This window comes from Bos taurus, chromosome 23 (genome assembly GCF_002263795.3).
Source record: "Bos taurus isolate L1 Dominette 01449 registration number 42190680 breed Hereford chromosome 23, ARS-UCD2.0, whole genome shotgun sequence".
In the NCBI taxonomy this organism is placed as follows: domain Eukaryota; kingdom Metazoa; phylum Chordata; class Mammalia; order Artiodactyla; family Bovidae; genus Bos; species Bos taurus.
This window is the reverse complement of record NC_037350.1, coordinates 26,439,796-26,462,156: the sequence shown is the minus strand read 5'-3', so window position 1 is coordinate 26,462,156 and position 22,361 is coordinate 26,439,796. Positions and strand designations below refer to the sequence as shown.

Here is a 22,361-nt window from a genome sequence, read left to right as displayed (position 1 = left end):
TGAATGTGCATACACACTCAGGAGCATAAGCATATGTTCACACACACGTGCACACAAACACACACATAGACAAAGAAGCTCACGCATTCTCAGTGACCAAACCCTCTCTTTTGCTCAACAATATATTCTAGAAATAGAGAGTGGCATAATATGAGTCATTTAAGAGCACTGAAAGGTAATTTTAGGAATGTTGTTTTTGGAATTTACCTTTTAAAAAGCTAATAATCACTTTTGACATGTTAGATTTTCATTTTCAGTTTGTAAGATACAATTTATTTGGATGTTAGCACACATGTTGAGAGATCACAGTAGTTTTGGTCCATAAACTTGATACAAATACTTAATTGCAGGATTGGAAAAAAATTCTTCCAGAATTTACTGGGTGTCTCTATTCACATTTATGTCAACAATGAACATACCTACTTATCTTATGTGGTTTCTGCTCTGACCCTCTCCTAAATGATACATATTTGATTTAAATTAAGTGATATAAGAAACATAAAATAATCAATACCAGTGAAGCAGGTTAGAAATTATAGGATATGAAAGTGACTTAGATTAATGCATTACACAACAGCCACACTGAAACTGACAGTGAGTCCCAAATATGTGTATACTAGCATTAAATGGACAGGAAATAAATGCTTGCAGATTTTGCAACAGCAAGACAAATCACAGAAGGATAAATGTGGAAAACTGGGGGAAAAAAGTCCATATAGTAAACATCCATAGTAAAGACAGAAAGATGAGACAAAATCATACAAGAATGTATGCATATTGACTTTGAAGAAGATGGAGATTAAGCATTGATGACAAAGGTACAATAAAAGATGAAACCATGTCTAGATCCACAGGGAAATACATTAATGAAATTTGCCTTTTTTCACCTAACATTTAGTAACAGAGTCAAAGGAACTAATGAACGATTCACAAAATTAAGTAACATAACAGGAAGGGAGGAAGACAAAATTTTCAGACACAGCCTTGGTTTTCTTTGTGTTATTAACTGACACACACTTCTGAGCATTTAACCATGTGTTTTAAAGGACATCTCACCAATTAGGGGATAATGTCATTGTACTTTTATAAATGCCTGGTTTTCAAATGAATAAGAATGAAAATGACACCACAAAGTGGGGGGGTCAACCCTCTGTCTGAAATAAATGTCATTACATTCATTGATCTTGCATTGGGTCAACCTCCTTTTCCCAAATTCAATGAAAACAGATAGAAACTGAACTACAGAAGAGGTACTTGAAAAGGATATTGAAGACCAGGAAAAGGATGCTGAAGAACAGAGTAAAGACATCCATCTGTCCACAATTCACTTGTAGAAGAAGTTAAGTCAAGCGTCATTGCTATTTAATCGCTAATTGTGTCTGACTTGTTTGTGACCCCATGACTGTAGTGCACCAGGTTCCTCTGTCCATGGGATTTCCCAGGCAAGAATATTGGAATGAGTTGCCATTTCCTTCTCCAGGGGATCATTCTGACCCAGGGATTGGATCTGCATCTCCTACATTGGCAGGCAAACTCTTTACCACTGAGCTAGCAGGTAAGCCTCCAACTGAAGACTACAACATACATAATTTTGATAAAGATCTGAATTAAAGTATCTTTGATATAAGAAAGTCACTGAAAACTGTCATTAAAATATGTTAATATTTTAAGGATTATATCATGCTGCAGGAAAAAAAAATATTTGGCAACTTACTAGGGCAATAGTTTCTTGGATTCTCATGTTGAGAACCAAGAGAAGAATGTAAACAAGTGGATATTTCCTGGGATGTATATTTCTTCTCAAAACACTAAACAGAATTCAGATTACTAAGACCATTAAAGTGTCATTCAAATTGTAAAGCAACAAACAAATAGAAAGGAAGAGAGTACTATAGTTTGAAGAAAAAATTGCAAGAAGAACATTGGAAATACTATTATACCTGGAAATGTATTCAGGCACAGTGGAAGAATGAATGTTGTTTATGGATCAAGAAATGAAAGCAGAATTTACACAGGCTTTGAAGGGACAATGAATAGGTAAACTTCATCAGCCTGTTAGCAATCTTCTCTGATCTCTGTGAGCTTCAGGAACTATCATTGACCTATGTGTGGGCCCAAGATATTGGAACTGAGATGCGTCCTCACAAATAAACAGGATGGAATCCAGTTCCTTACAATCTGATATTCTTTATGTCATTACATTTTAAGTAAGCCTATAGCAAGCTGAAGAATTGATGCTTTTGAACTGTGGTGTTGGAGAAGACTCTTGAGAATCCCTTGGACTGCAAGGAGATCCAACCAGTCCATTCTAAAGGAGATCAGTCCTGGGTATTCTTTGGAGTGATGCTAAAGCTGAAACTCCAGTACTTTGGCCACCTCATGCGAATAGTTGACTCATTGGAAAAGACTTTGATGCTGGGAGGGATTGAGGGCAGGAGGAGAAGGGGACGACAGAGGATGAAATGGTTGGATGGCATCACCGACTCAATGGACATGAGTTTGAGTGAGCTCCGGGAAATGGTGATGGACAAGGAGGCCTGGTGTTGTGCGAGTCATGGGATCGCAAAGAGTTGGACACAACTGAGTGACTGAACTGAACTGAACTGATAGCAAGTTGCTAAAAATAGTTAAAAAATTAAATAGAAAGAAAATGATACAGAATGGAAAAGGAATTGAAATAGATTTTAGAAGGGGAAATTAATGAAGTGAACTCTCTATGGGGAAATCTCTAAGTAACGACTGGAGAGGTAAAGGTAGACATTCAGAAACAGGGCCATAGAAAGAAAGCATGTGGATTATGAGAGTGGGACTGTCAAGTCTCAAGAAAACACTCATGTAAATGAAGTTTGTGAGAAACAAGTTTTAGGATACTTAACATTTTTCGTCTGGGGTCCTTTAGAAAGATAAAATGGGAAATTTAAGGGCAATATCATGGAAATGGTACACCAAGACGCAAAATTTATTACAAAATTCATATGTAAATTTTAAGTATCCAAATGCATATGTGCATGCACACACTCACACACACAGTGGCTGAGAGCTCACTTGGTTAAGAGACTATTCTCCAAAGGGGAATAAGGATAAAAAATAAAAGTATTGTATTAATTGTGAAAAATTTAAAACAATAATTCTAAAGTTTTCAGTTAAAGAAATGTTCTTTACCTATATTGAATGTACTACTCTTGTTATTATTTGGCTTACTAGCTCTAATAAACACCTGTGCTTTTACTACATAGATGCAGTCAACTTCACTACTCCTATACCTAAGAGAGATTGAGACAATAGGACAAATCACAGATTGTGGGAAATTGAGTAACAAATGAATATGTCACACAACCATTGAAAAGACAAAAAATGAGACAGATTATAGAAGAATATTAGTATCCTGACTTTGAGGAAGATAATGATTGAGCTTTGAAGACAAACGTTCAATGACAGAGGAAACTATGACTCAATACCCCGTTCGTAGTACATTATGTACCCAATACATTAACAAGATCTTCCCTTTTTTTGCCTAACAGTTACTGACAGTCAAAACACAAATACAAAATTCACTTCAAAAGAAGTAACATGTCAGGAATGGAGGAGGACTAACTTTTCAAACACTGCCATTGTCTTCTGTGGGGCCTAAACAATACACATTTCTGAAAATCAGAATCATGAGATTCAAAGCCCATTTCACCACTTAGAGGGAAATACAGTCTTTCTTGGTGGTTCAGATGGTAAAGAATCTGCCTGCAATGCAAGTGACCTATGTTCCATCCCTGGGTTGATAAGATCCCCTGGAGAAGGGAACGGCTACACACTCCAGCATTCTTGCCTGGAGAATTCCATGGACAGAGGAGTCTGCTGGGCTACAGTCCATGGGGTCACAAAGAGCAGGACATGATGAGTGACTAACACTTGCATTTTTCACTTTTTTCATGTTGCACTTCCATATACGCCCAGGTTCCAAAGAGAATAAGATTGAAAATGACACCATGCAAAGAGGTAGCATAGCTTGCCCTCAGTGATAAAAGTCATATCAGGAATTGGTCTTGCCTTACTCCACTGTCCTTTTTAAGAACATGCAGACAACAAAGAAAACTCATTTGTAAGAGAGGTACTTGAAAAGACATGAGGAGGGACCGAGTCCCTCTGTCCACAAATTTACCTGTAAGAGTAGTCATTTAACTCCTGTCAAATACATTTATTTGATATTACTGAGTTGAATTTCCTTTGAAATAAAAATTGTCACTGAAAACTGTCATTAAAGGATACCAGAATTATTAAAATTTTATCCACTTTTAGAAAAAAAATTCTCAGTGACTTCCCAGGACAATGGTTTCGTTATCTTTTACATCAAAAATTGAGACTTGAAAGAGAATACAAACAAGTGAACATTTCCTGAGACACAAATATGTTGGAGATCTTAAATTCAGGAGTGCCTGGATAAGATACTCAAGCTCAGTGGAAGAATGTGCCTCAAGTTTATGGATGAAAGAAGAATATCAGAATACATACAGGCTTTGAAGGGACAAAGCAACTGCACTCTGTAGGCAGTTTCCCTCAATTCTGCCTGTTTGGGAAAGTCTCATTCGCTTAAATGTGGACTGGTAAAATTGGAATGTGATAGAGTTGCTATCTAGGGAGGTCTCCTGGGAGACACACAAAGTGGAGTCCTAATCTAATGCTCTTCATCTTATCAACTTTTCTGTGAGCCTTATTATAACAAACCACTAAAAAAATAGAAAAAATAAAGACAACGTTAATAGGAAATACATGATAAATAATTTAAAAAAAGAAATTGAAAATGATTCTAGGTTGAGAAAATAAATGGAGAGAACTTTCTATGGGGAAGTCTATAAATAAAATCTGCAACTGCAAAGGTACACATCCAGGAGAAGGGCAAGACAAGGAAAAGAAAAGCATTAAGTCTGGAAAGATAAGGCTTCAGGCAATTCAGTCACGTAATAGGGATTTGTGAACAAGTTTTTAAAATACTTACTGTTTGTTTTCTGAGGTTCTTCAAAAAGATAAAATGAAAAGTTTAAGTTCAATATCATGAAAATGGAAAACCAAGAAACAAAATTTATTATAAAATTTATATATAAATTTATAACTATCTGAATGCAGATACACAGACACACACCATACACATAGGGGATGACACCTCACATTTTCAATAGAGGAATAGGAGGAAAAAACAAATCATCTTAAGAAAAAAAAGAATAGTTTTGAAGTTTATATTTGAAAAATATTCTTGGGCATCCCTAGTGCCTAGTGCCTCCGTGGTAAAGAATCTGCCAGCCAATGCAGGAGACATGGGTTCGATCCCTGGCCCAGGAAGATCCCAGATACCACAGAGCAACTAAGCCCATGTGTCACAACTATTGAGCCTGTGCTCTGGAATTCGGGAATCACAACTACTGAGCCCACGTGCCACAACTACTGAAACCTGCACACTCTAGAGCTTGTATTCTGCCCGTAACAGAGAGAAGTCACTGCAATGAAAAACCCACACACCACAACTGGAGAGTAGCCTCTGCTCTCTACAACTAGAGAAAAGCCCACACAATGATGAAGATCCAGCACAGCCAAAAACTAACTAAATAAATAAAACTATATATATACATATATATATATTCTTTAGTTTTTTTGCTGTTTTGTCATAAACTGTTTATTATTAGGGTTATTAGCTTTATTTATTATTCATTATATATTTATTTATTATTATTAATTATTTTTCATTAGGGTTTTAACCTAATGATATGGTTTCTAGCTCTAATAAATTCTTTGGGTTGTTGCATAATAGATGGTGTCCACTTCATTATTATAATACCTAAGATGCCTTTAAAGACATGAACATTAACTTAACATTTGGCCAGTGTTGCAAAAGAAATGCAGGATTTGTTTCCTGGGTAATTCTATTCAGATTTTATCAACTGATGAATACATAAACTTTTGTAATAGAAATTTCTATTTTAAGTAATACCTAAGTGAAGTACTTCTTAATGGAATTACATGAAAGAAGAAATGTAAGTACTAAATGACAGTGAAAGTGGTTGTAAAGAAAATGACAACATATATTGGAGAAAATTCATACTTCAGAATCTTGAAAATGCAGACTTTTGAAATGTATAACTGCTAAAATTTAGTTGACCCAAAAGAAGTCTCTACCTAGATTATATAAAGAAAATAAATCACAGAAGTAGTAATGGGGGAAATTGAATAACAAAGGCAGAAGGCAGGCTTCCTTTGGAAAGACAATCACAAGACAAACCATATGCACACGCATGATGTAAGCCACATGCACGATGGTGTTGAGGAGGATGATAATTGAGAGCCGAAGACAAAGTTATGAGAAACACACAAAGGCACGCTTAGGTTCACAGTGAAATATGCTGTGAGATATGCCTTTTTCCATCTTCAATTTATTAATGGAAAATAATAAAGTATATAATAAATAAATAAAGGAAATAATGTGTAATATACATTTAAAACAGGAAGAAAATAGTAGAAAGGGAGGGAGGAGGTCAAATTTTTTTAATGCTTCCTTGGTTTTCTCTTAGATTCAAACTGACAGACATTTTTGAGAATTCAAGCCATATGGTTTATGTCTATCTCACTAAAGAGAAGTCATGTAATATAAAGTTCATACACTCATTTCCCAAATGGATATACGATGGGAAACAGCCCCATAAGAAGAGGCATTTTAGGAGGTCCTCCAGGTTAAGCAACATCAATCTTTGGTATTGTGTTAGTCCTTCTGACTATATAAAATATATATATATATATATATATATACATATATATTAATACCATTAGCAGACATCCTGGAGATACATTTTAAAAGTGATGAGGAAATGAACAATAAAGGGACCCTTCTGTACACATGGGTTAATAGAGAATTAGGTACTTTTAGCTGCCTACGAAATATAAAGAAGTATCTTGTTAAGTTCAATTTCACTGAAACAAAAATGTAAACAAAAAGTACCAAGAGGATACAAGTGGTAAAAGCTTAGTATATGAATTCATGTTTTCTGAAAAAGTCTTTTAAAAGTTTCCAAGGAAAAGTAACTATTTTTTTCACTAACACAACATTTCATTAATGAGAAATATGTTATGAAATGAGCCTTCTTTAACTGGAAAATTCTTAAACAAGTTAAGAAAAAAATGTAGTTTTGAAAAACTAGTAATTTTGAAAGAAAGCACAATATTAGGTAAAACATTTATTAACCTCAGAACAAGTGGTTAATAAGATCAAGGTTTATTGGAGAGTTAGCTTAGAGCTCACACTTGGCCAATGAATGACATCAGAATTTATAGTCCTTGGAGGACCAGAAGGTGGAGAAGCTTTACTTAGCAAATTTGGAGTTTTCTTTTCACTGAAGTTTTAGGTCAGTATCAAGTGTATGGATATTGTCCTTTGAACTTGAAAGGTCACAGAGATTCTACATCAGTGATTATTTGCATGAGAACATATACAGGATGAAAATGATCACCTAAACATAACTCAATTTTACAAAAATCAAAATCAAATCAATTCTCTGGAGACATACGAATTTTTTCACAGCTAATGTTTACAGAAATAAAAGGTTTCCAAAGAAACCAAGGAATGGGAAGAGATGGAATTATGTAAAAAAGAAAAAATTACAATTGTTGTAGTCTATATAAAATATCGGTAAATGAAGGGAGAAAAATGAGTCAATGAATGGAATATAAATAGAAAGACAGACAATGTTACAATTATTTATAGGTTTATGGGGTAAAGAGTGTCAGAAAAATTTACCATATATTTTTAGAAGATCCCCTGGAAAAAAAAAAAAAAAGAAGATCTAATTAGTTATTTAAAAAAAAAAAACAAAGACAGTTCACTTTATTTAAAATATTGCTTGTAAAAATTAAAGTTATTCTGAGTCTAATACATACAAATACAAGAAGAGTAAGAGACATATGGAACATAAATATACACAGGAGCACACAGACATACACACATTTAACACAGTCAGAAGACCAAAACCTCACTTTGCTCAAGGATATGCTCTAGAAATCAAGAGGGGCATAAAGTAAGTCATTTTACTATTTTGAGAAAGAATGTTAGGAATTTTAATTGTAGAAGTAATCTTTTTAAATAGTTCAAGGTCTCTTTTGTCATGAATTAGGCTTTCATTATTCAGTTTTTGCTTCTGGTAGGTCCATACCATTTCTGTCCTTTATGGTGCCCATCTTAATGTGGAAAATTCTTAGAGATGGGAATACAAGACCACCTCACTTGCCTCTTGAGATATCTATATGCAGGTCAAGAAGCAACAGTAAGAACTGGACATGGAACAACAGACTGGTTCCAAATTGGGAAAGGAGTATGTGAAGGCTGTTTATTGTCACCCTGCTATTTAACTTATATGCAGAGTACATCATGAGAAACACTGGGCTGGATGAAGCACAAGCTGGAATCAAGATTGCCAGGAGGAACATGAATAACCTCAGATATGCAGATGACACCACCCTTATGGCAGAAAGCTAAGAAGAACTGAAGAGCCTCTTGATGAAAGTGAAAGAGGAGAGTGAAAAAGTTGGCTTAAAACTCAACATTAGAAAACTAAGACCATGGAATCCAGTCCCGTCACATCATGGCAAATAGATGGGAAAACAATGGAAACAGCGAGAGACTTTATTTTCCTGGGCTCCAAGAGAGTCTCTTGGACAGCAAGGAAATCCAACAAGTCAAACCCAAAGGAAACCAGTCCTGAATATTCATTGGAATGACTGATGCAGAAGCTGAAACTCCAGTCCTTTGTCTACCTGATGCAAGGAACTGACTCATTGGAAGAGACTCTGATGCTGGGAAAGATTGAAGGCAGGAGAAGAAGGGGACCACAGAGGGTGAAATGGTTGGTTGGTATCACTGACTCAATGGACACTGGTTTGAGTAAGCTCTGGGATTTGGTGATGGACATGGAAGCCTTATGTGCTGCAGTCCATGGGGTCACAAAGAGTCAGACAACACTGAGTGACTGAACTGAACTAAACTTATTCAGTTTGTAAGATAAAATAAACTATTTGTCTTTCAACAGGGAAACTAAAAGGATAGAAGTATCTATGACAAAGCCTATACCTTTAAACTCTATCTGTAACAGTAGTCATATGTTCATTAAATAGAGAAATTTTTGCAGTGAATTCCATTGAAATCTAAAATACAGTTGTAACACATCATTACCAAAATACATTAAACACTAAAAATTATATTTCTGATAGAAAATGATTCAAAGAAATGGAAAGATATTCCATGTTCTTGGATTATAATGAATAATACTTCTAAAATGTCCACACTAATACCCAAAGCAATAAAAAATTTAATGTGATCCCTAAAAAATTACGTCTGACATTTTTCACAGAACTACAACAAGTAATATATATGAAATTCCTATGAAATTGACAAAGCAATCCTGAGGAGAGAGAACCAAACTGCAGTCATAAGGCTTCCAAACTTCAGACAGTAGTACTGTTTTCCAGGAGAATCAAGTAAAATTATTTGTATACCTGAAAATGCTTGAACAAAATGGTAAAGAGAACTGGATAAATGAGCTTCAGATTCAAATTAACTAATGAGTCATGTTTACTCATGTCTGAGTGGACAATACATGGAAAAACATTACTCACATGATAGACATCATCCCTCATCTCTAAATGTTTGGTAAGTATCATTGCCATAAAAATGGTCCTATGAACCTGATATATGTGATGGACATCCTATCTTTGGATGTGTTTCATAACAGAAAACAAAACGTACCTATCAGACTAATGCCCTTCATCTCACCAGTTACTCAGCGAAATGACTGCAAGTGTCTGGAAAAGCCAATATCCACAGGTAAAGACTGGTTTAGAATTTAAAAGAAGGAATGGAAAATAAAGGAAGATTGGGTTACTAAAATGACATTAACTTTAGGTCACTTAAGAAAGAAGTGCATAAACATTTAATTGGGAGGGAAATGTAGACATTCAGGAAAGAGCAGGCCAATAGTAGATACAGATTAAAAGGCAGAAAATGCTAATGCAATGAGAAACCATCATTTTAATGGAGTTGGGAGCAACAGGTTTTTTGAAAATTTACCTACTGTCAGTGCAGGTCTTCCTGAAAGAGAAAATAAAGAGATCAAAGTAAATATAGTATAAAAATGGGGAGGTAATTTAAATGCAATGAAAAATTTATGTTTCAAAGTGAACCCACATGGATGTTCACACAAATACACACATGTACATACCACTGCATGAACACGCACACAATCCTACAATATACACGTGTCCAGTGGCTGAGAGCTCAAATATTTCCAAAGAGTGTTTTTCTCAAAATGAAAATGGGCGTAAAATGAATATTCTGATTTGATTTAACATTTAAGAAACTTCAGTTCTCGTGGTACCCTTTAAAAATTTCCTCATCCTATTTGACATAGCTAGGCTTTTATCATTCAGTTTGTATGATCTGATAAGTACTTTGCCTTTCAGTTAATACGTACATTCATTTTGGTTATTACATCTAAGTGATTAAAGTAGCCGCAAACACTGAATTGGAGGCTCTATCACTGAACTGGAGGATCTACTACTACTTCTAGTGGTACTACAGAATATATCGCCTGGGCTCCACCACTAAAAATATTTTCATCAACTAGGAATACATAACACTGTGTATGTGAAGTTCTCTTTTCCTAAATAAAATTTCTCTTAAGTTCCTTGAGAAGAAAAATAAAATAGTGACTGTGAAGTGGGTCTAAATGAAGTGACTTAGGTATATCTTGGACAAAACTTTCATGTCAGCCACTTTGAAAACCCTAATGGCTACAGAGGACTAGGATTAGTAAAATTTACTTGACTGAAAAGGAATGCTTCATTCATTATGATAACAGGACAAATGAAATAACAATATTGGGAGAATAATTTAACAGCAAATGCAGACGAAACCCTTAGTTGCAAAGATAAGATCCAGAAAAAAAATCATGTAAAATATTCACAACTCAGAGTTGAGATAAATGATTCTTAGAAGCTGAAGTGAAAAGCACAAGTAATAGATGAAACCATGTTTACATACAAGGAAACACACTTATAGGACTTACCTTGCTCCCCTTCACATTTAACAATAAAAAAAGGAAAGAAACAATTTATTCAAAATTAGTCATGATGTCAGAAAGAAGGAGGGCAAAACTTTCAAGTACTTCCAAAGTTGTTCCTGAGAGGTGTATTCTGAGAATACAGACTGCAATGTTCAAAGACCATCTCATCAATCAAAGAAAGATTTATTGTACTTCTGTACATAAGGGATAAAGAGAGAATTGTAGACTGCAGGGCAGTATGATAGCCCTCCCTCTGGGATAAAGGATATGGCATATGCCAATCATTGGTTTGTATTGGGCTTTCCAACATTTTCAGAATAAAAGGAAAACACACATTCATATCCAAAAAGAGGTACTTGCAAAGAGAAAGAATAGATCAAAGCCACCATTCCCCAATAATCTGTGCATTACACAGAGCTTCATTGAAATATTAAATCAATATATAGTTGAATTTCCTTTGAAATAGAAATTATTTAAAAATACAAATACATGGAACCTGTTAAAGTTCTAATTGCATTATATTTGTATTGTAAGACAATATCTTGGGCAAAATCCCACAGTAATGATTTCTATGTCTTTCACAGGAAAAATTGAGAAATCAGAAAAGTAAAAATGTTAGTCACTCAGTTGTGTCTGACTCTTTGTGAACTATGGACTGTAGCCTGCCAGGCTCCTCTGTCCATGGGATTCTCCAGGCAAGAATACTGGAGTGGGCTGCCATTTCCCCCTCCAGGGGATCTTCCAGACCAAGGGATTGGGCGCGGATCTCCTGCATTGTCAGCAGATTCTTTACCAACTGAGCTATGAGGAAAGTACAAGAGACAGACAAACAACTGAAAATTTCCTGGAATATATATTTCTTCTAAAAACACTAAACAAAGTTTGTGTTGCCAAGATGATCATTGTGGCATTCAAAATGCAAAACAAAAATTCAAATAAAAAGGAAAAAATTACCATTCTTGAAAGAAAAAAAATTCCAAGAATAACTGGAAATGTTTTTATGCTTTGGAATGCTAGGGCAATGTATCTGGGTACAATGGAAGAATGTGTGTCAAGTTTATGGGCCAAGAAGAAAAGCAGAATTTACACAGGCTTTCAAAGTGAAGAACTAAAGAGCCTCTTGATGAAAGTGAAAGAGGAGAGTGAAAAAGTTGGCTTAAAGCTCAACATTCAGAAAACTAAGATCATGGCATCCAGTCCCATCACTTAATGGCAAATTAATGGGGAAACAGGGGAAACAGTGGCTGATTTATTTTTCTGGGCTCCAAAATCATTGCAGATGGTGATTGCAGCCATGAAATTAAAAGACACTTATTCATTGGAAGGAAATTTATGACCAACCTAGATAGCATATTAAAAAGCAGAGACATTGTTTTGTCAAAAAAGATTCATCTAGTCAAGGTTATGGTTTTGCCAGTGGTCATGTAAGGATTTGAGAGTTGGACTATGAAGAGAGCTGAATGCTGAAGAATTGATGCTTTTGAACTGTGGTGTTGGAGAAGACTCTTGAGAGTCCCTTCGACTGCAAGGAGATCCATCCAGTCCATTCTAAAGGAGATCAGTCCTGGGTGTTCATTGGAAGGACTGATATTGAAGCAAAACTCCAATAACTTTGGCCACCTGATACAAAGAGCTGACTTATTTGAAAAGACTCTGATGCTGGGAAAGGTTGACGGTAGGAGGAGAAGGGGACGACAGAGGATAAAATGGTTGGATGGCATCACTGACTCAATGGACATGGGTTTTGGTGGACTCCAGGAGTTGGTGATGGAAAGGGTGGCCTGGCGTGCTGCAGTTCACAGGGTAGCAAAGGGTCAGACATGATTGAGCGACTGAACTGAACTGAACTGAAGGGACAATGAATAGACAAACTTCACTCAGCCTGTTAGGTATCTTCTCTCAACTGTGCAGATTTGGGGAAGTATTATTGATCTAAATGTGTGCCTTTAAAAATAGAATATGAAGAAGTTCCTGACTAGGGGTGTGCCCAGAAGATAAAGAGGATGTAACCCTGTGCTTTCAGTTTAATGTCCCCTGTCTCTTCAAGTTTTCAGTGAGCCTGTGTCAAGTCCTCAGAGACAGACTGAGGAAAACAGAAAATGCTGATATGTGTAGGAAGGAAATGATGTGGAATGGGGAAAGTGGGAATTGAAATGGCTTTTAGGAGGAGAAACTAAATGGAGAGAACATCTTCTGAATAAGTCTGTAACAAATTTGTAGATATAAGACAGACATCTAGGGGAAGGACAAGACAGGGAAAAGATAAGATATGATAAAAAGAAAAGATAAGATATCTTATGGATTAAGATATTGTGAATGGTTTGGTATAAAAAATTAGTTATGTATAAGTCATTTGTGAGTAATAAGTTTTTACTTACCACTTCTTTCCTGAGGTTCTTTAGAAAAACAAAATGGAAAATTTAGGGTCAATCATGGAAACGGAAGATCAAAAAACAAAATTTATAGCAAATATTGACCACATATGTAAAATTATAGCTCTCAGAAAGCATACACAGCAACACATAAGCACACAGAAAACGCACACTGTGGACTGTGTGACAGCTCTTTTTTAAAATATAGTATTCTCCTGAAATAGACAATTAAGTATTGTCTTAACTGGAGAAAATTCTTAAAATACTAGTTCTGAAGTTGATCTTTCAAACTGTATTTTATCTATGTTGACAGAACTAATGTATAAATATTCAGATTATTAGCTCTATACATTTATTTGGCTGCTACTTAATAGACAGGGTTAAATCAACTATTGTAATATCTAAAATGTTAAGAGCCATGAGCATTGTTTAACATCTTGAACCAGGGATGTCAAAGAAATAATGGGTTTGTAGCCTAGATGATTCTACTCACATGTTTGTCAATAAATGAATATTTAAACTACTGTAATGCAAATTTCTATTTTAGCTAAAGCCTAAGTGAGGCAGGTCTTTCATGTATAAAAAAGATACATGCAGAAAAGGTATGCAAATACTAAATGATGGTGAAAGGGTTTGTACATCAAAAGACTGAGCATATGTTGGAGAAAACTCACACTTCAGAAGCCTAAAACTGGTAAATCTTTGAAATATACCAATACTAACCTTTAGTTGACACAAAAGAAATGTCTGCCTAGTTTGTATCAAAATGAGAAAATCACAGAAGTACTAATGGGGAAAATGGAATGCCAAATGCAGAAGACAAACAAAATTTGGGGAGACTAAATAAAAAGACATATCTTGTAAGTTATTTGTTTGATGGTGCTTGGGAACATGGAAATTGATTGTTGGAGAAAAAGGTATAAAAACACAGATGAAACCACATGTAGGTTCATAGTGAAAAACATTTTGAGTCATGCGTTTTCCTTCTTCACACTATTGTCAACAAAAGAAAAGCAATCCAATTCATTCAAATCTGAGGACAACGTCAGGAAAGGACCAGGTCAGAAATTGGAAACACTTCCTTTGTTTGCTTTTCAGTTCAAATGGACCACCATTTATTGGAATTAAAGCCAAAAGTTTCAAAGTCCACCATACTAATGAGAAGTACCCATTTTCATTTCACATATTCCATTATGCAAGGTTGGAAATGGCCCCATCAGGGGAGTTAAATTGTGAGTTCTCTTTAATAGTATCAGATGCTTGCGTTTGTGTTGGCAGTTCTGCCTTTCTCAGTATAGAAAATTAGTGTGAACTGATAGACAAGCAACATATTTAAAAGGTGATAAGGAAATATAAATGGACTTTTGTACACATGGACTAATGGATCAGCAACCAGTTTTAGCTTTCTACTATACTGCTAAGTTCTATTTCCTCTGAAACAAAAGATGTAAGTGAAAAACATCAAGAGAATAAAGGAGATAAACATTTAGTGTTTGAATTAGTGTTTTCTGAATAAATCTTTTAAATTTGTGTTTTGAACCAATAGAAATTTTGAGTTAAAAGAGGCTGCACAATACTATGGGGCCTCCTCATTAGATAAAGCATTTGTATACCTGGAAACAACTGGATAATAAGATCAAGCATTCTAGAGATTACTCTTCATTATTAACTATGTGCCTCTATTCACATATATGTCAACCAATGAATACATCACCTTGATTTGGGACGTTTCTATTTTGATCCACACCTGAATGAAGCACATGTGATTTATATCCAGTGCCTGTAAGAAAAATAAAACATTCAATGCCAGTGGAGCAAGAAATATCACTTTTGCAAGAAATTATTCCAAGGAGATCTAACCAATCCATTCTAAAGGAAATCAGTCCTGGGTGTTCATTGAAAGGACTGATGCTGAAGCTGAAACTCCAATACTTTGGCCAACTCATACGAAGAGTTAACTCATTGGAAAAGACCCTGATACTGGGAGGGATTGGGGGCAGGAGGATAAGGGGGCGACAGAGGATGAGATGGCTGGATGGCATCACCAACTCGATGGACATGAGTTTGAGTGAACCCCAGAGTTGGTGATGGACAAGGAGGCGTGCTGTGATTCATGGGGTCGCAAAGAGTCAGACATGACTGAGCAACTGAACTGAACTGATTCCAAGAATAACTTCTGAAATATTTCTTTATCTGGGAAGCCTAGGGTAATATATTTGGGCATAGTGGAAGAATGAGTGTCAAACTCATGGATCAAGAAATAAAGCAGAATGCTTATGTGCTTTGAAGGACAATGAGAGGCAAACTTCACTGAGCACATTAGGCATCTTCTCTATCTCTGCAGGTTTAGGGAAGTCTTGTCACAATAAACATGAGCCCTAGATACAGGCATTTTACAGAGGTCCTAACAATGGATGTGTCCTTGGAGATAAGCAGAATGGAATTCAGTGCCTTTTAACATAATATCCTTCATCACATACTCTTTATAATGAGCCTATAACATGTCTGGACAACAGGAACAAGCTAATGTTTACAGGAAAGAAGGATACAGATTGGAATATAGAATGAAGGACTGAATAGAGAGACTGTCTGGGGAAGCCTATAATTCAACTGGGAGACACAAAGTCAGGCATCCAGGACAAGCACAACACAATGGAAAGCATCTGGATTAAGAGATGGGGCCTCAAGAAATCAGTCATGTTAGAGAGGTTTTTGAGAAGTTTCAGAATACTTACCATCTTGATCACGAACTTCTATAGAAAAATAAAGTGAAATTTTAAGGTCAGTATCATGGGAATTGGAGAAGACTCTTGAGAGTCCCTTGGACTGCAAGGAGATCCAACCAGTCCATTCTGAAGGAGATCAGCCCTGGGATTTCTTTGGAAGGAATGATGCTAAAGCTGAAACTCCAGTACTTTGGCCACCTCACGCGAAGAGTTGACTCATTGGAAAAGACTCTGATGCTGGGAGGGATTGGGGGCAGGAGGAGAAGGGGACGACAGAGGATGAGATGGCTGGATGGCATCACTGACTCAATGGACGTGAGTCTGAGTGAGCTCCGGGAGTTGGTGATGGACAGGGAGGCCTGGCGTGCTGCGATTCATGGGGTCGCAAAGAGTCGGACACGACTGAGCGACTGATCTGATCTGATCATGGGAATGGAACACTATGAAAGAAACTGTATTATAAAATTCATATTTAAATTCATTTTGATCTGAATGCAAAAAAAAAAAAAAAAAACCAAAAAACAAAAAAACTCAAAACCAAATACACAGTGTGGATAAAAAGCCATTTTGGCAAGGGACTATTCTTCCAGAAGATTACAGAGTTAAGCAGGAAAAGTTGTGTCTTAATGGGGTAAAAGCATTGAAATGATACTTATGAAGTTTACCTTTGAAACATGTGCTTTTCTTAACATAAAACCAGACATTACTATACATATGGTTATTGTAGTATGAACCACTTCTGTCCTGCTACAACTGTAAAGAGATAGTTTGGAAAGTTCTATTTCCCCTGAAACAAAATGTAAATGAAAATATCAAGTGGAAACCTGAGGCAAAACTTTAGGCTTTGACTTAATGTTTTATGAAAAACTCTTTTAAATTTCTAAGGAAAGTTGCTTCTCAATTCATTAACATAACATTTCATTATTGAGTGATACGGTATTAGGTGACCTTTTGTTAACAGGTGACATTATCATAAACACAATGAGAAAATGTTCAGTTTGCAGACCTAATAATTTAGAAATTATTAAAAAAACATACAATATTTGGTAGAACACATCTATATCAAGAACAATTAGGTCGTGTGGTCAGTGTGAATGTGAGTTTAGGCTTAGAGCTCACATTGGCCAAGGAATGACATCTGAAACTCTAGTCTTTTAAAGAGCAGAAGGTAGACAAAATTTGCTCAGCAAATATGGAGTTATCTGCTCACTTAAGTTTTGGCTCAGAGTTAGTCACATAGCTATTATCCCTTGAGTTTGAAATGTCACGGAGATTCTACATCTGTGGTCACATGTAGGAAAATTTATTTAGAATTGAAAGAATGTAGTGATCAACCTGATATCACTTATCTCTACAAATATACCAAAGCTAGTCAATTCTCTGGAGACAGAAAAGGAAGAAAAGAAAAAATACCTAATGTTTAGAGAGAAGAAAAGATACATTGAAAAAAGCAAGTAATGAGAAGGGATGGAATTAGGGAAAAGAGATAAAAGGAATTAATATGGGGGTAGTCCATATCCAAAAGGTTGGAGATGGGAGAGGGGAAAGATGAGCATGGTAAGAAAGGCAGGGAATTATGAGCAATCATTTAAAGGGTGTTGGGGCAAAGGATGTTAGAAACACTTACCAAATGTTTTTCCATGATCATCTAAAAAATAAAATGAAGAGTCCAGGCAAATATGAAAAGAAACAAAGATAAATTAATCTTATGGACTCTTTTGAAGTTATAAATATATTTTCCATTATTCACACCCACACAAAACAGGAAAACACATATGGAATATACATATACACTCAGGAGCATAAGCATATACTCACACACATGCACACACAAACACACACATATACAAAGAAGCTCACACATTCTCAGTGACCAAACCCTCTCTTTTGCTCAACATATTCCAGAAATAGAGAGTGGCATAATCTGAGTCATTTACGAATACTGAGAGATAATTTCAGGAATGTTGTTTTTGAAATTTACCTTTTAAAAAAGCTTATAATCACTTTTGACTTTAGTTAGATGTTCATTTTCAGTTTGTGAGATATAAGTTTTTTGGATGCTAGCATACATGTCGAGAGGTCACAGTAGCTTTTGTCAATAAACTAGATACAAATATTTAATTGCAAGATTGGAAAAAAATTCTTCCAGAATTTACTGGGTGTCTCTATTCACACTTATGTCACCAGTGAACATACCTACTTGCCTTATGTGGTTTCTGTTCTGACCTTCTACTAAATGATACACATTTGATTTAAATTCAGTGATGTAAGAAACATAAAATAATCAATATCAGTGAAGCAAGTTATAAATTACAGGATATGAGAGTGACTTAGATTAATGCATTACATAACAGCCACACTGAAAATGACAATAATTCCCAGATAAGTGATCACTACCATTAACCAGACAGGAAGTACATGCTCGCAGATTTTGAAACAACAAGACAAATCACAGAATTATAAATAGGGAAAACTGAAAAAAAAATAGTCCATATAGCAAACATACATTATAAAGACAGAAAGGTGAGACAAAATCATACAAGAATGTGTGCATATTGACTTGGAAGAAGATGGAGATTGAGCACTTATGACAAAGGTACAATAACAGATGAAACCATGTCTAGATCCACAGGGAAATACATTAATGAAATTTGCCTTTTTTCACCTAACATTTACTAACAAAGTCAAAGGAACTAATAGGCAATTCACAAAATGAAGTAACATGACAGGAAGGGAGGACAAAATTTTAAGACACAGCCTTGGTTTACTTTGTGTTCTTAACTGATACACACTTCTGAGCTTTTAACCATGAGTTTCAAAGAACATCTCACCAATTAGGGGATGATGTCCTTGTACTTTTATAAATGCCTGGTTTCCAAATGAATAAGAATGAAAAATGACACCACAAAGTGGGGGGTGGTCAACCCTCTGTCTGAAATAAATGTCGTTACATTCATCGATCTTGCATTGGGTCAACCTCCTTTTCCAAAATTCAATGAAAAGAGAAACTGAACTATAAGAGAGGTACTTGAAAAGGATATTAAAGACCAGGAAAAGGATATTGAAGAACAGAGTAAAGATATTCATCTGTCCACAATTCACTTGTAGAAGAAGTTAAGTGAAGCTTCATTGTTATTTAATCACTAAGTTGTGTCCAACTCATTTGTGACCCCATGGACAATTGTACCAGGTTCCTCTGTCCATGGGATTTCCCAGGCAAAATTACTGGAGTGGGTTGCCGTTTTCTTCTCCAGGGTGTCTTCCTGACCCAGGGACTGGACCTGCATCTCCTGCATTGGCAGGCAAACTCTTTACCACTGAGCCGGCAAGTAAGCCTGCATGTCAAGACTACAACATACATAATTTTGATACAGATCTGAATTAAATTATCTTTGAAATAATAAAGTCACTAAAAACTTCCATTAAAAGATGTTAATATTTTAAGGATTATATCATGCTGCAGGAAAAAAAATATTTGGCAACTTACTAGGGCAATAGTTTCTTAGGCTCTCACATTGAGAACCAAGAGAAGAATGTAAAAACTGGATATTTCCTAGGATGTATATTTCTTCTCAAAACACTAAACAGAATTCAGGTTACTAAGACCATTAAAGTGTCATTCAAAATGTAAAGCAACAAACAAATAGAAAGGAAGAGAGTACTATTGTTTGTAGAAAAAATTGCAAGAATAACATTGGAAATATTATTATACTTGGAAATGTATTCAGGCACAGTGGAAGAATGAGTGTTGTTTATGGATCAAGAAATGAAAGCAGAATTTATATAGGCATTGAAGGGACAATGAATAGGCAAACTTCATCAGCCTGTTAGCAATCTTCTCTGATCTCTGCAGGCTTCAGGAAATCTCATTGACCTATGTGTGGGCTCGAGCTATGGGAACTGAGATGCATCCTGGCAGATAAACAAGATGGAGTCCACTTCCTTTCAACTTGATATCCTTTATCTCGTTAACTTTTAAGTAAGCCTATAGCAAATTGCTAAAAGTAGATAAAAATTAAATAGAAATGAAATGATATAGAATGGAAAAGGAATTGAAATAGAATTTTGAAGGGGAAATTAATGAAGTGAACTCTCTATGGGGAAATCTCTAAGTAACATTGGAGAGGTAAAGGTAGACATTCAACAATAGGACAATACAAAGAAAGCATGTGGATTATGAGAGTGGGAATGTCAGGCCTCAAGAAATCACTCATGTAAATGAAGTTTGTGAGAAATAAGTTTTAGGATACTTACCATTTTTCCTCTGGGGTCCTTTAGAAAGATAAAATGGGAAATTTAAGGGCAATATCATGGAAATGGTATACCAAGAAACAAAATATATTATAAAAGTCATATTTAAATTTTAAGTATCCAAATGCAGATACACACACACACACACACACACACACACACACACACTGGCTTAGAGCTCACTTGGTTAAGATTCTCCAAAGGGAAATAAGTATAAAACATAAAAGTATTGTATTAATTGTGAAAAATTTTAAACAATAATTCTAAAGTTTTCAGTTAAAGGAATGTTCTTTACCTATATTGAATGCACTACTCGTGTTATTATTTGGCTTACTAGCTCTAATAAACACCTGTGCTTTTACTACATAGATGCAGTCAACTTCGTTACTGCTATACCTAAGAGAGATTGCACCAGGACAAATCACAGAATGTGGGAAATTGAGTGACAAATGAATACATCACACAACCATTGAAAAGACAAAAAGATGAGACAGATTATAGAAGAATATTAGTATCCTGACTTTGAGGAAGATAATGATTGAGCATTGAAGACAAACGTTCAATGACAGAGGAAACTATGACTCAACACCCAGGTGTAGTACATTAGAAAGTAATGTACCCAATACATTAACAAGATCTTCCCTTTTATTGCCTAACAGTTACTGACAGTCAAAAGACAAATACAAAATTCACCCCAAAAGAAGTAACATGTCAGGAACGGAGGAGGACTAATTTTTCAAACACTGCCGTCGTTTTCTGTGGGGCCTAAACAATACTCATTTCTGAAAATCGGAATCATGAGATTCAAAGCCCATTTCACCACTTAGAGGGAAATACAGTCTTTCTTGGTGGTTCAGATGGTAAAGAATCTGCCTGCAATGCAAGTGACCTATGTTCCATCCCTGGTCGGTAAGATCCCCTGGAGAAGGGAACAGTTATCCACTTCAGTATTCTTGCCTGGAGAATTCCATGGACAGAGGAGTCTGCTGGGCTACAGTCCATGGGGTCACAAAGAGCAGGCCATGATGAGTGACTAACACTTTCACTTTTCACTTTTTTCATGTTGCACTTCCATATACGCTCGGGTTCCAAAAAGAATAAGATTGGAAATGACACCATGGAAAGAGAAAGCATAGCTTGCCCTCAGTGATAAAAGTCATTTCAATAATGCCTTACTCCATTGTCCTTTTTAAGAACATGCAGACAACAAAGAAAACTCATTTGTAAGAGAGGTACTTGAAAAGACATGAGGCGGGACCGGGTCCCTCTGTCCACAAATTTACCTGTAAGAGTAGTCATTTAACTCCTGTCAAATACATTTATTTGATATTACTGAGTTGAATTTCCTTTGAAATAAAAATTGTCACTGAAAACTGTCTTTAAAGGATACCAGAATTATTAAAATTTTATCCACTTTTAGAAAAAAAAAATTATCAGTGACTTCCCATGACAATGGTTTCATTATCTTTTACATCAAAAATTGAGACTTGAAAGAGAATACAAACAAGTGAGCATTTCCTGAGATACAAATATAATATTGGAAATCTTAAATTCAGGAGAGTTTGGATAAGATACTCAAGCTCAGTGGAAGAATGTGCCTCAAGTTTATGGATGAAGGAAGAATATCAGAATACACACAGGCTTTGAAGGGACACAGCACCTGCACTCTGTAGGCAGTTTCTCTCAACTCTGCAGATTTGGGAAAGTCTCATTTGCTTAAATGTGGATTGGTGAAATTGGAATGTGATAGAGGTGCTATCTAGGGAGGTGTCCTGGGAGACACACAAAGTGAACTCCTAACTTAATGCTCTTTATCTCATCAACTTTCAGTGAGCCTTATAACAAACCACCAAACAAATAGAAAAAATAAAGACAACATTAATAGGAAATGAATAATACAGAATAACAATAAAGAAATTGAAATA

The 22,361-nt window shown here is 35.6% G+C and overlaps 1 protein-coding gene across 9 annotated transcripts in view; it reads right to left on the bottom strand.

Moving 5' to 3' along the window:
• Positions 1–22,361, bottom strand: part of LOC104972343 (E3 ubiquitin-protein ligase TRIM38-like) — a 182,372-nt gene that overhangs the window by 146,080 nt on the left and 13,931 nt on the right. For 8 of the 9 annotated variants that reach the window (XR_009492558.1, XM_059880610.1, XM_059880614.1 and 5 more), the window contains 7 exons: positions 20,440–20,457; positions 17,813–17,833; positions 16,195–16,212; positions 15,174–15,239; positions 13,466–13,483; positions 10,094–10,114; positions 7,772–7,792 (listed from right to left, as the gene is read on the bottom strand). Coding sequence is in view for 8 of the 9 variants with exons in the window: in XM_059880610.1 (XP_059736593.1) it covers positions 7,772–7,792; positions 10,094–10,114; positions 13,466–13,483; positions 15,174–15,239; positions 16,195–16,212; positions 17,813–17,833; positions 20,440–20,457 (183 nt within the window). In the remaining variant the exon portion in view is untranslated. The remainder of the gene's footprint in view (positions 1–7,771; positions 7,793–10,093; positions 10,115–13,465; positions 13,484–15,173; positions 15,240–16,194; positions 16,213–17,812; positions 17,834–20,439; positions 20,458–22,361) is intronic. The other variant, XM_059880611.1, reaches the window with a different exon arrangement.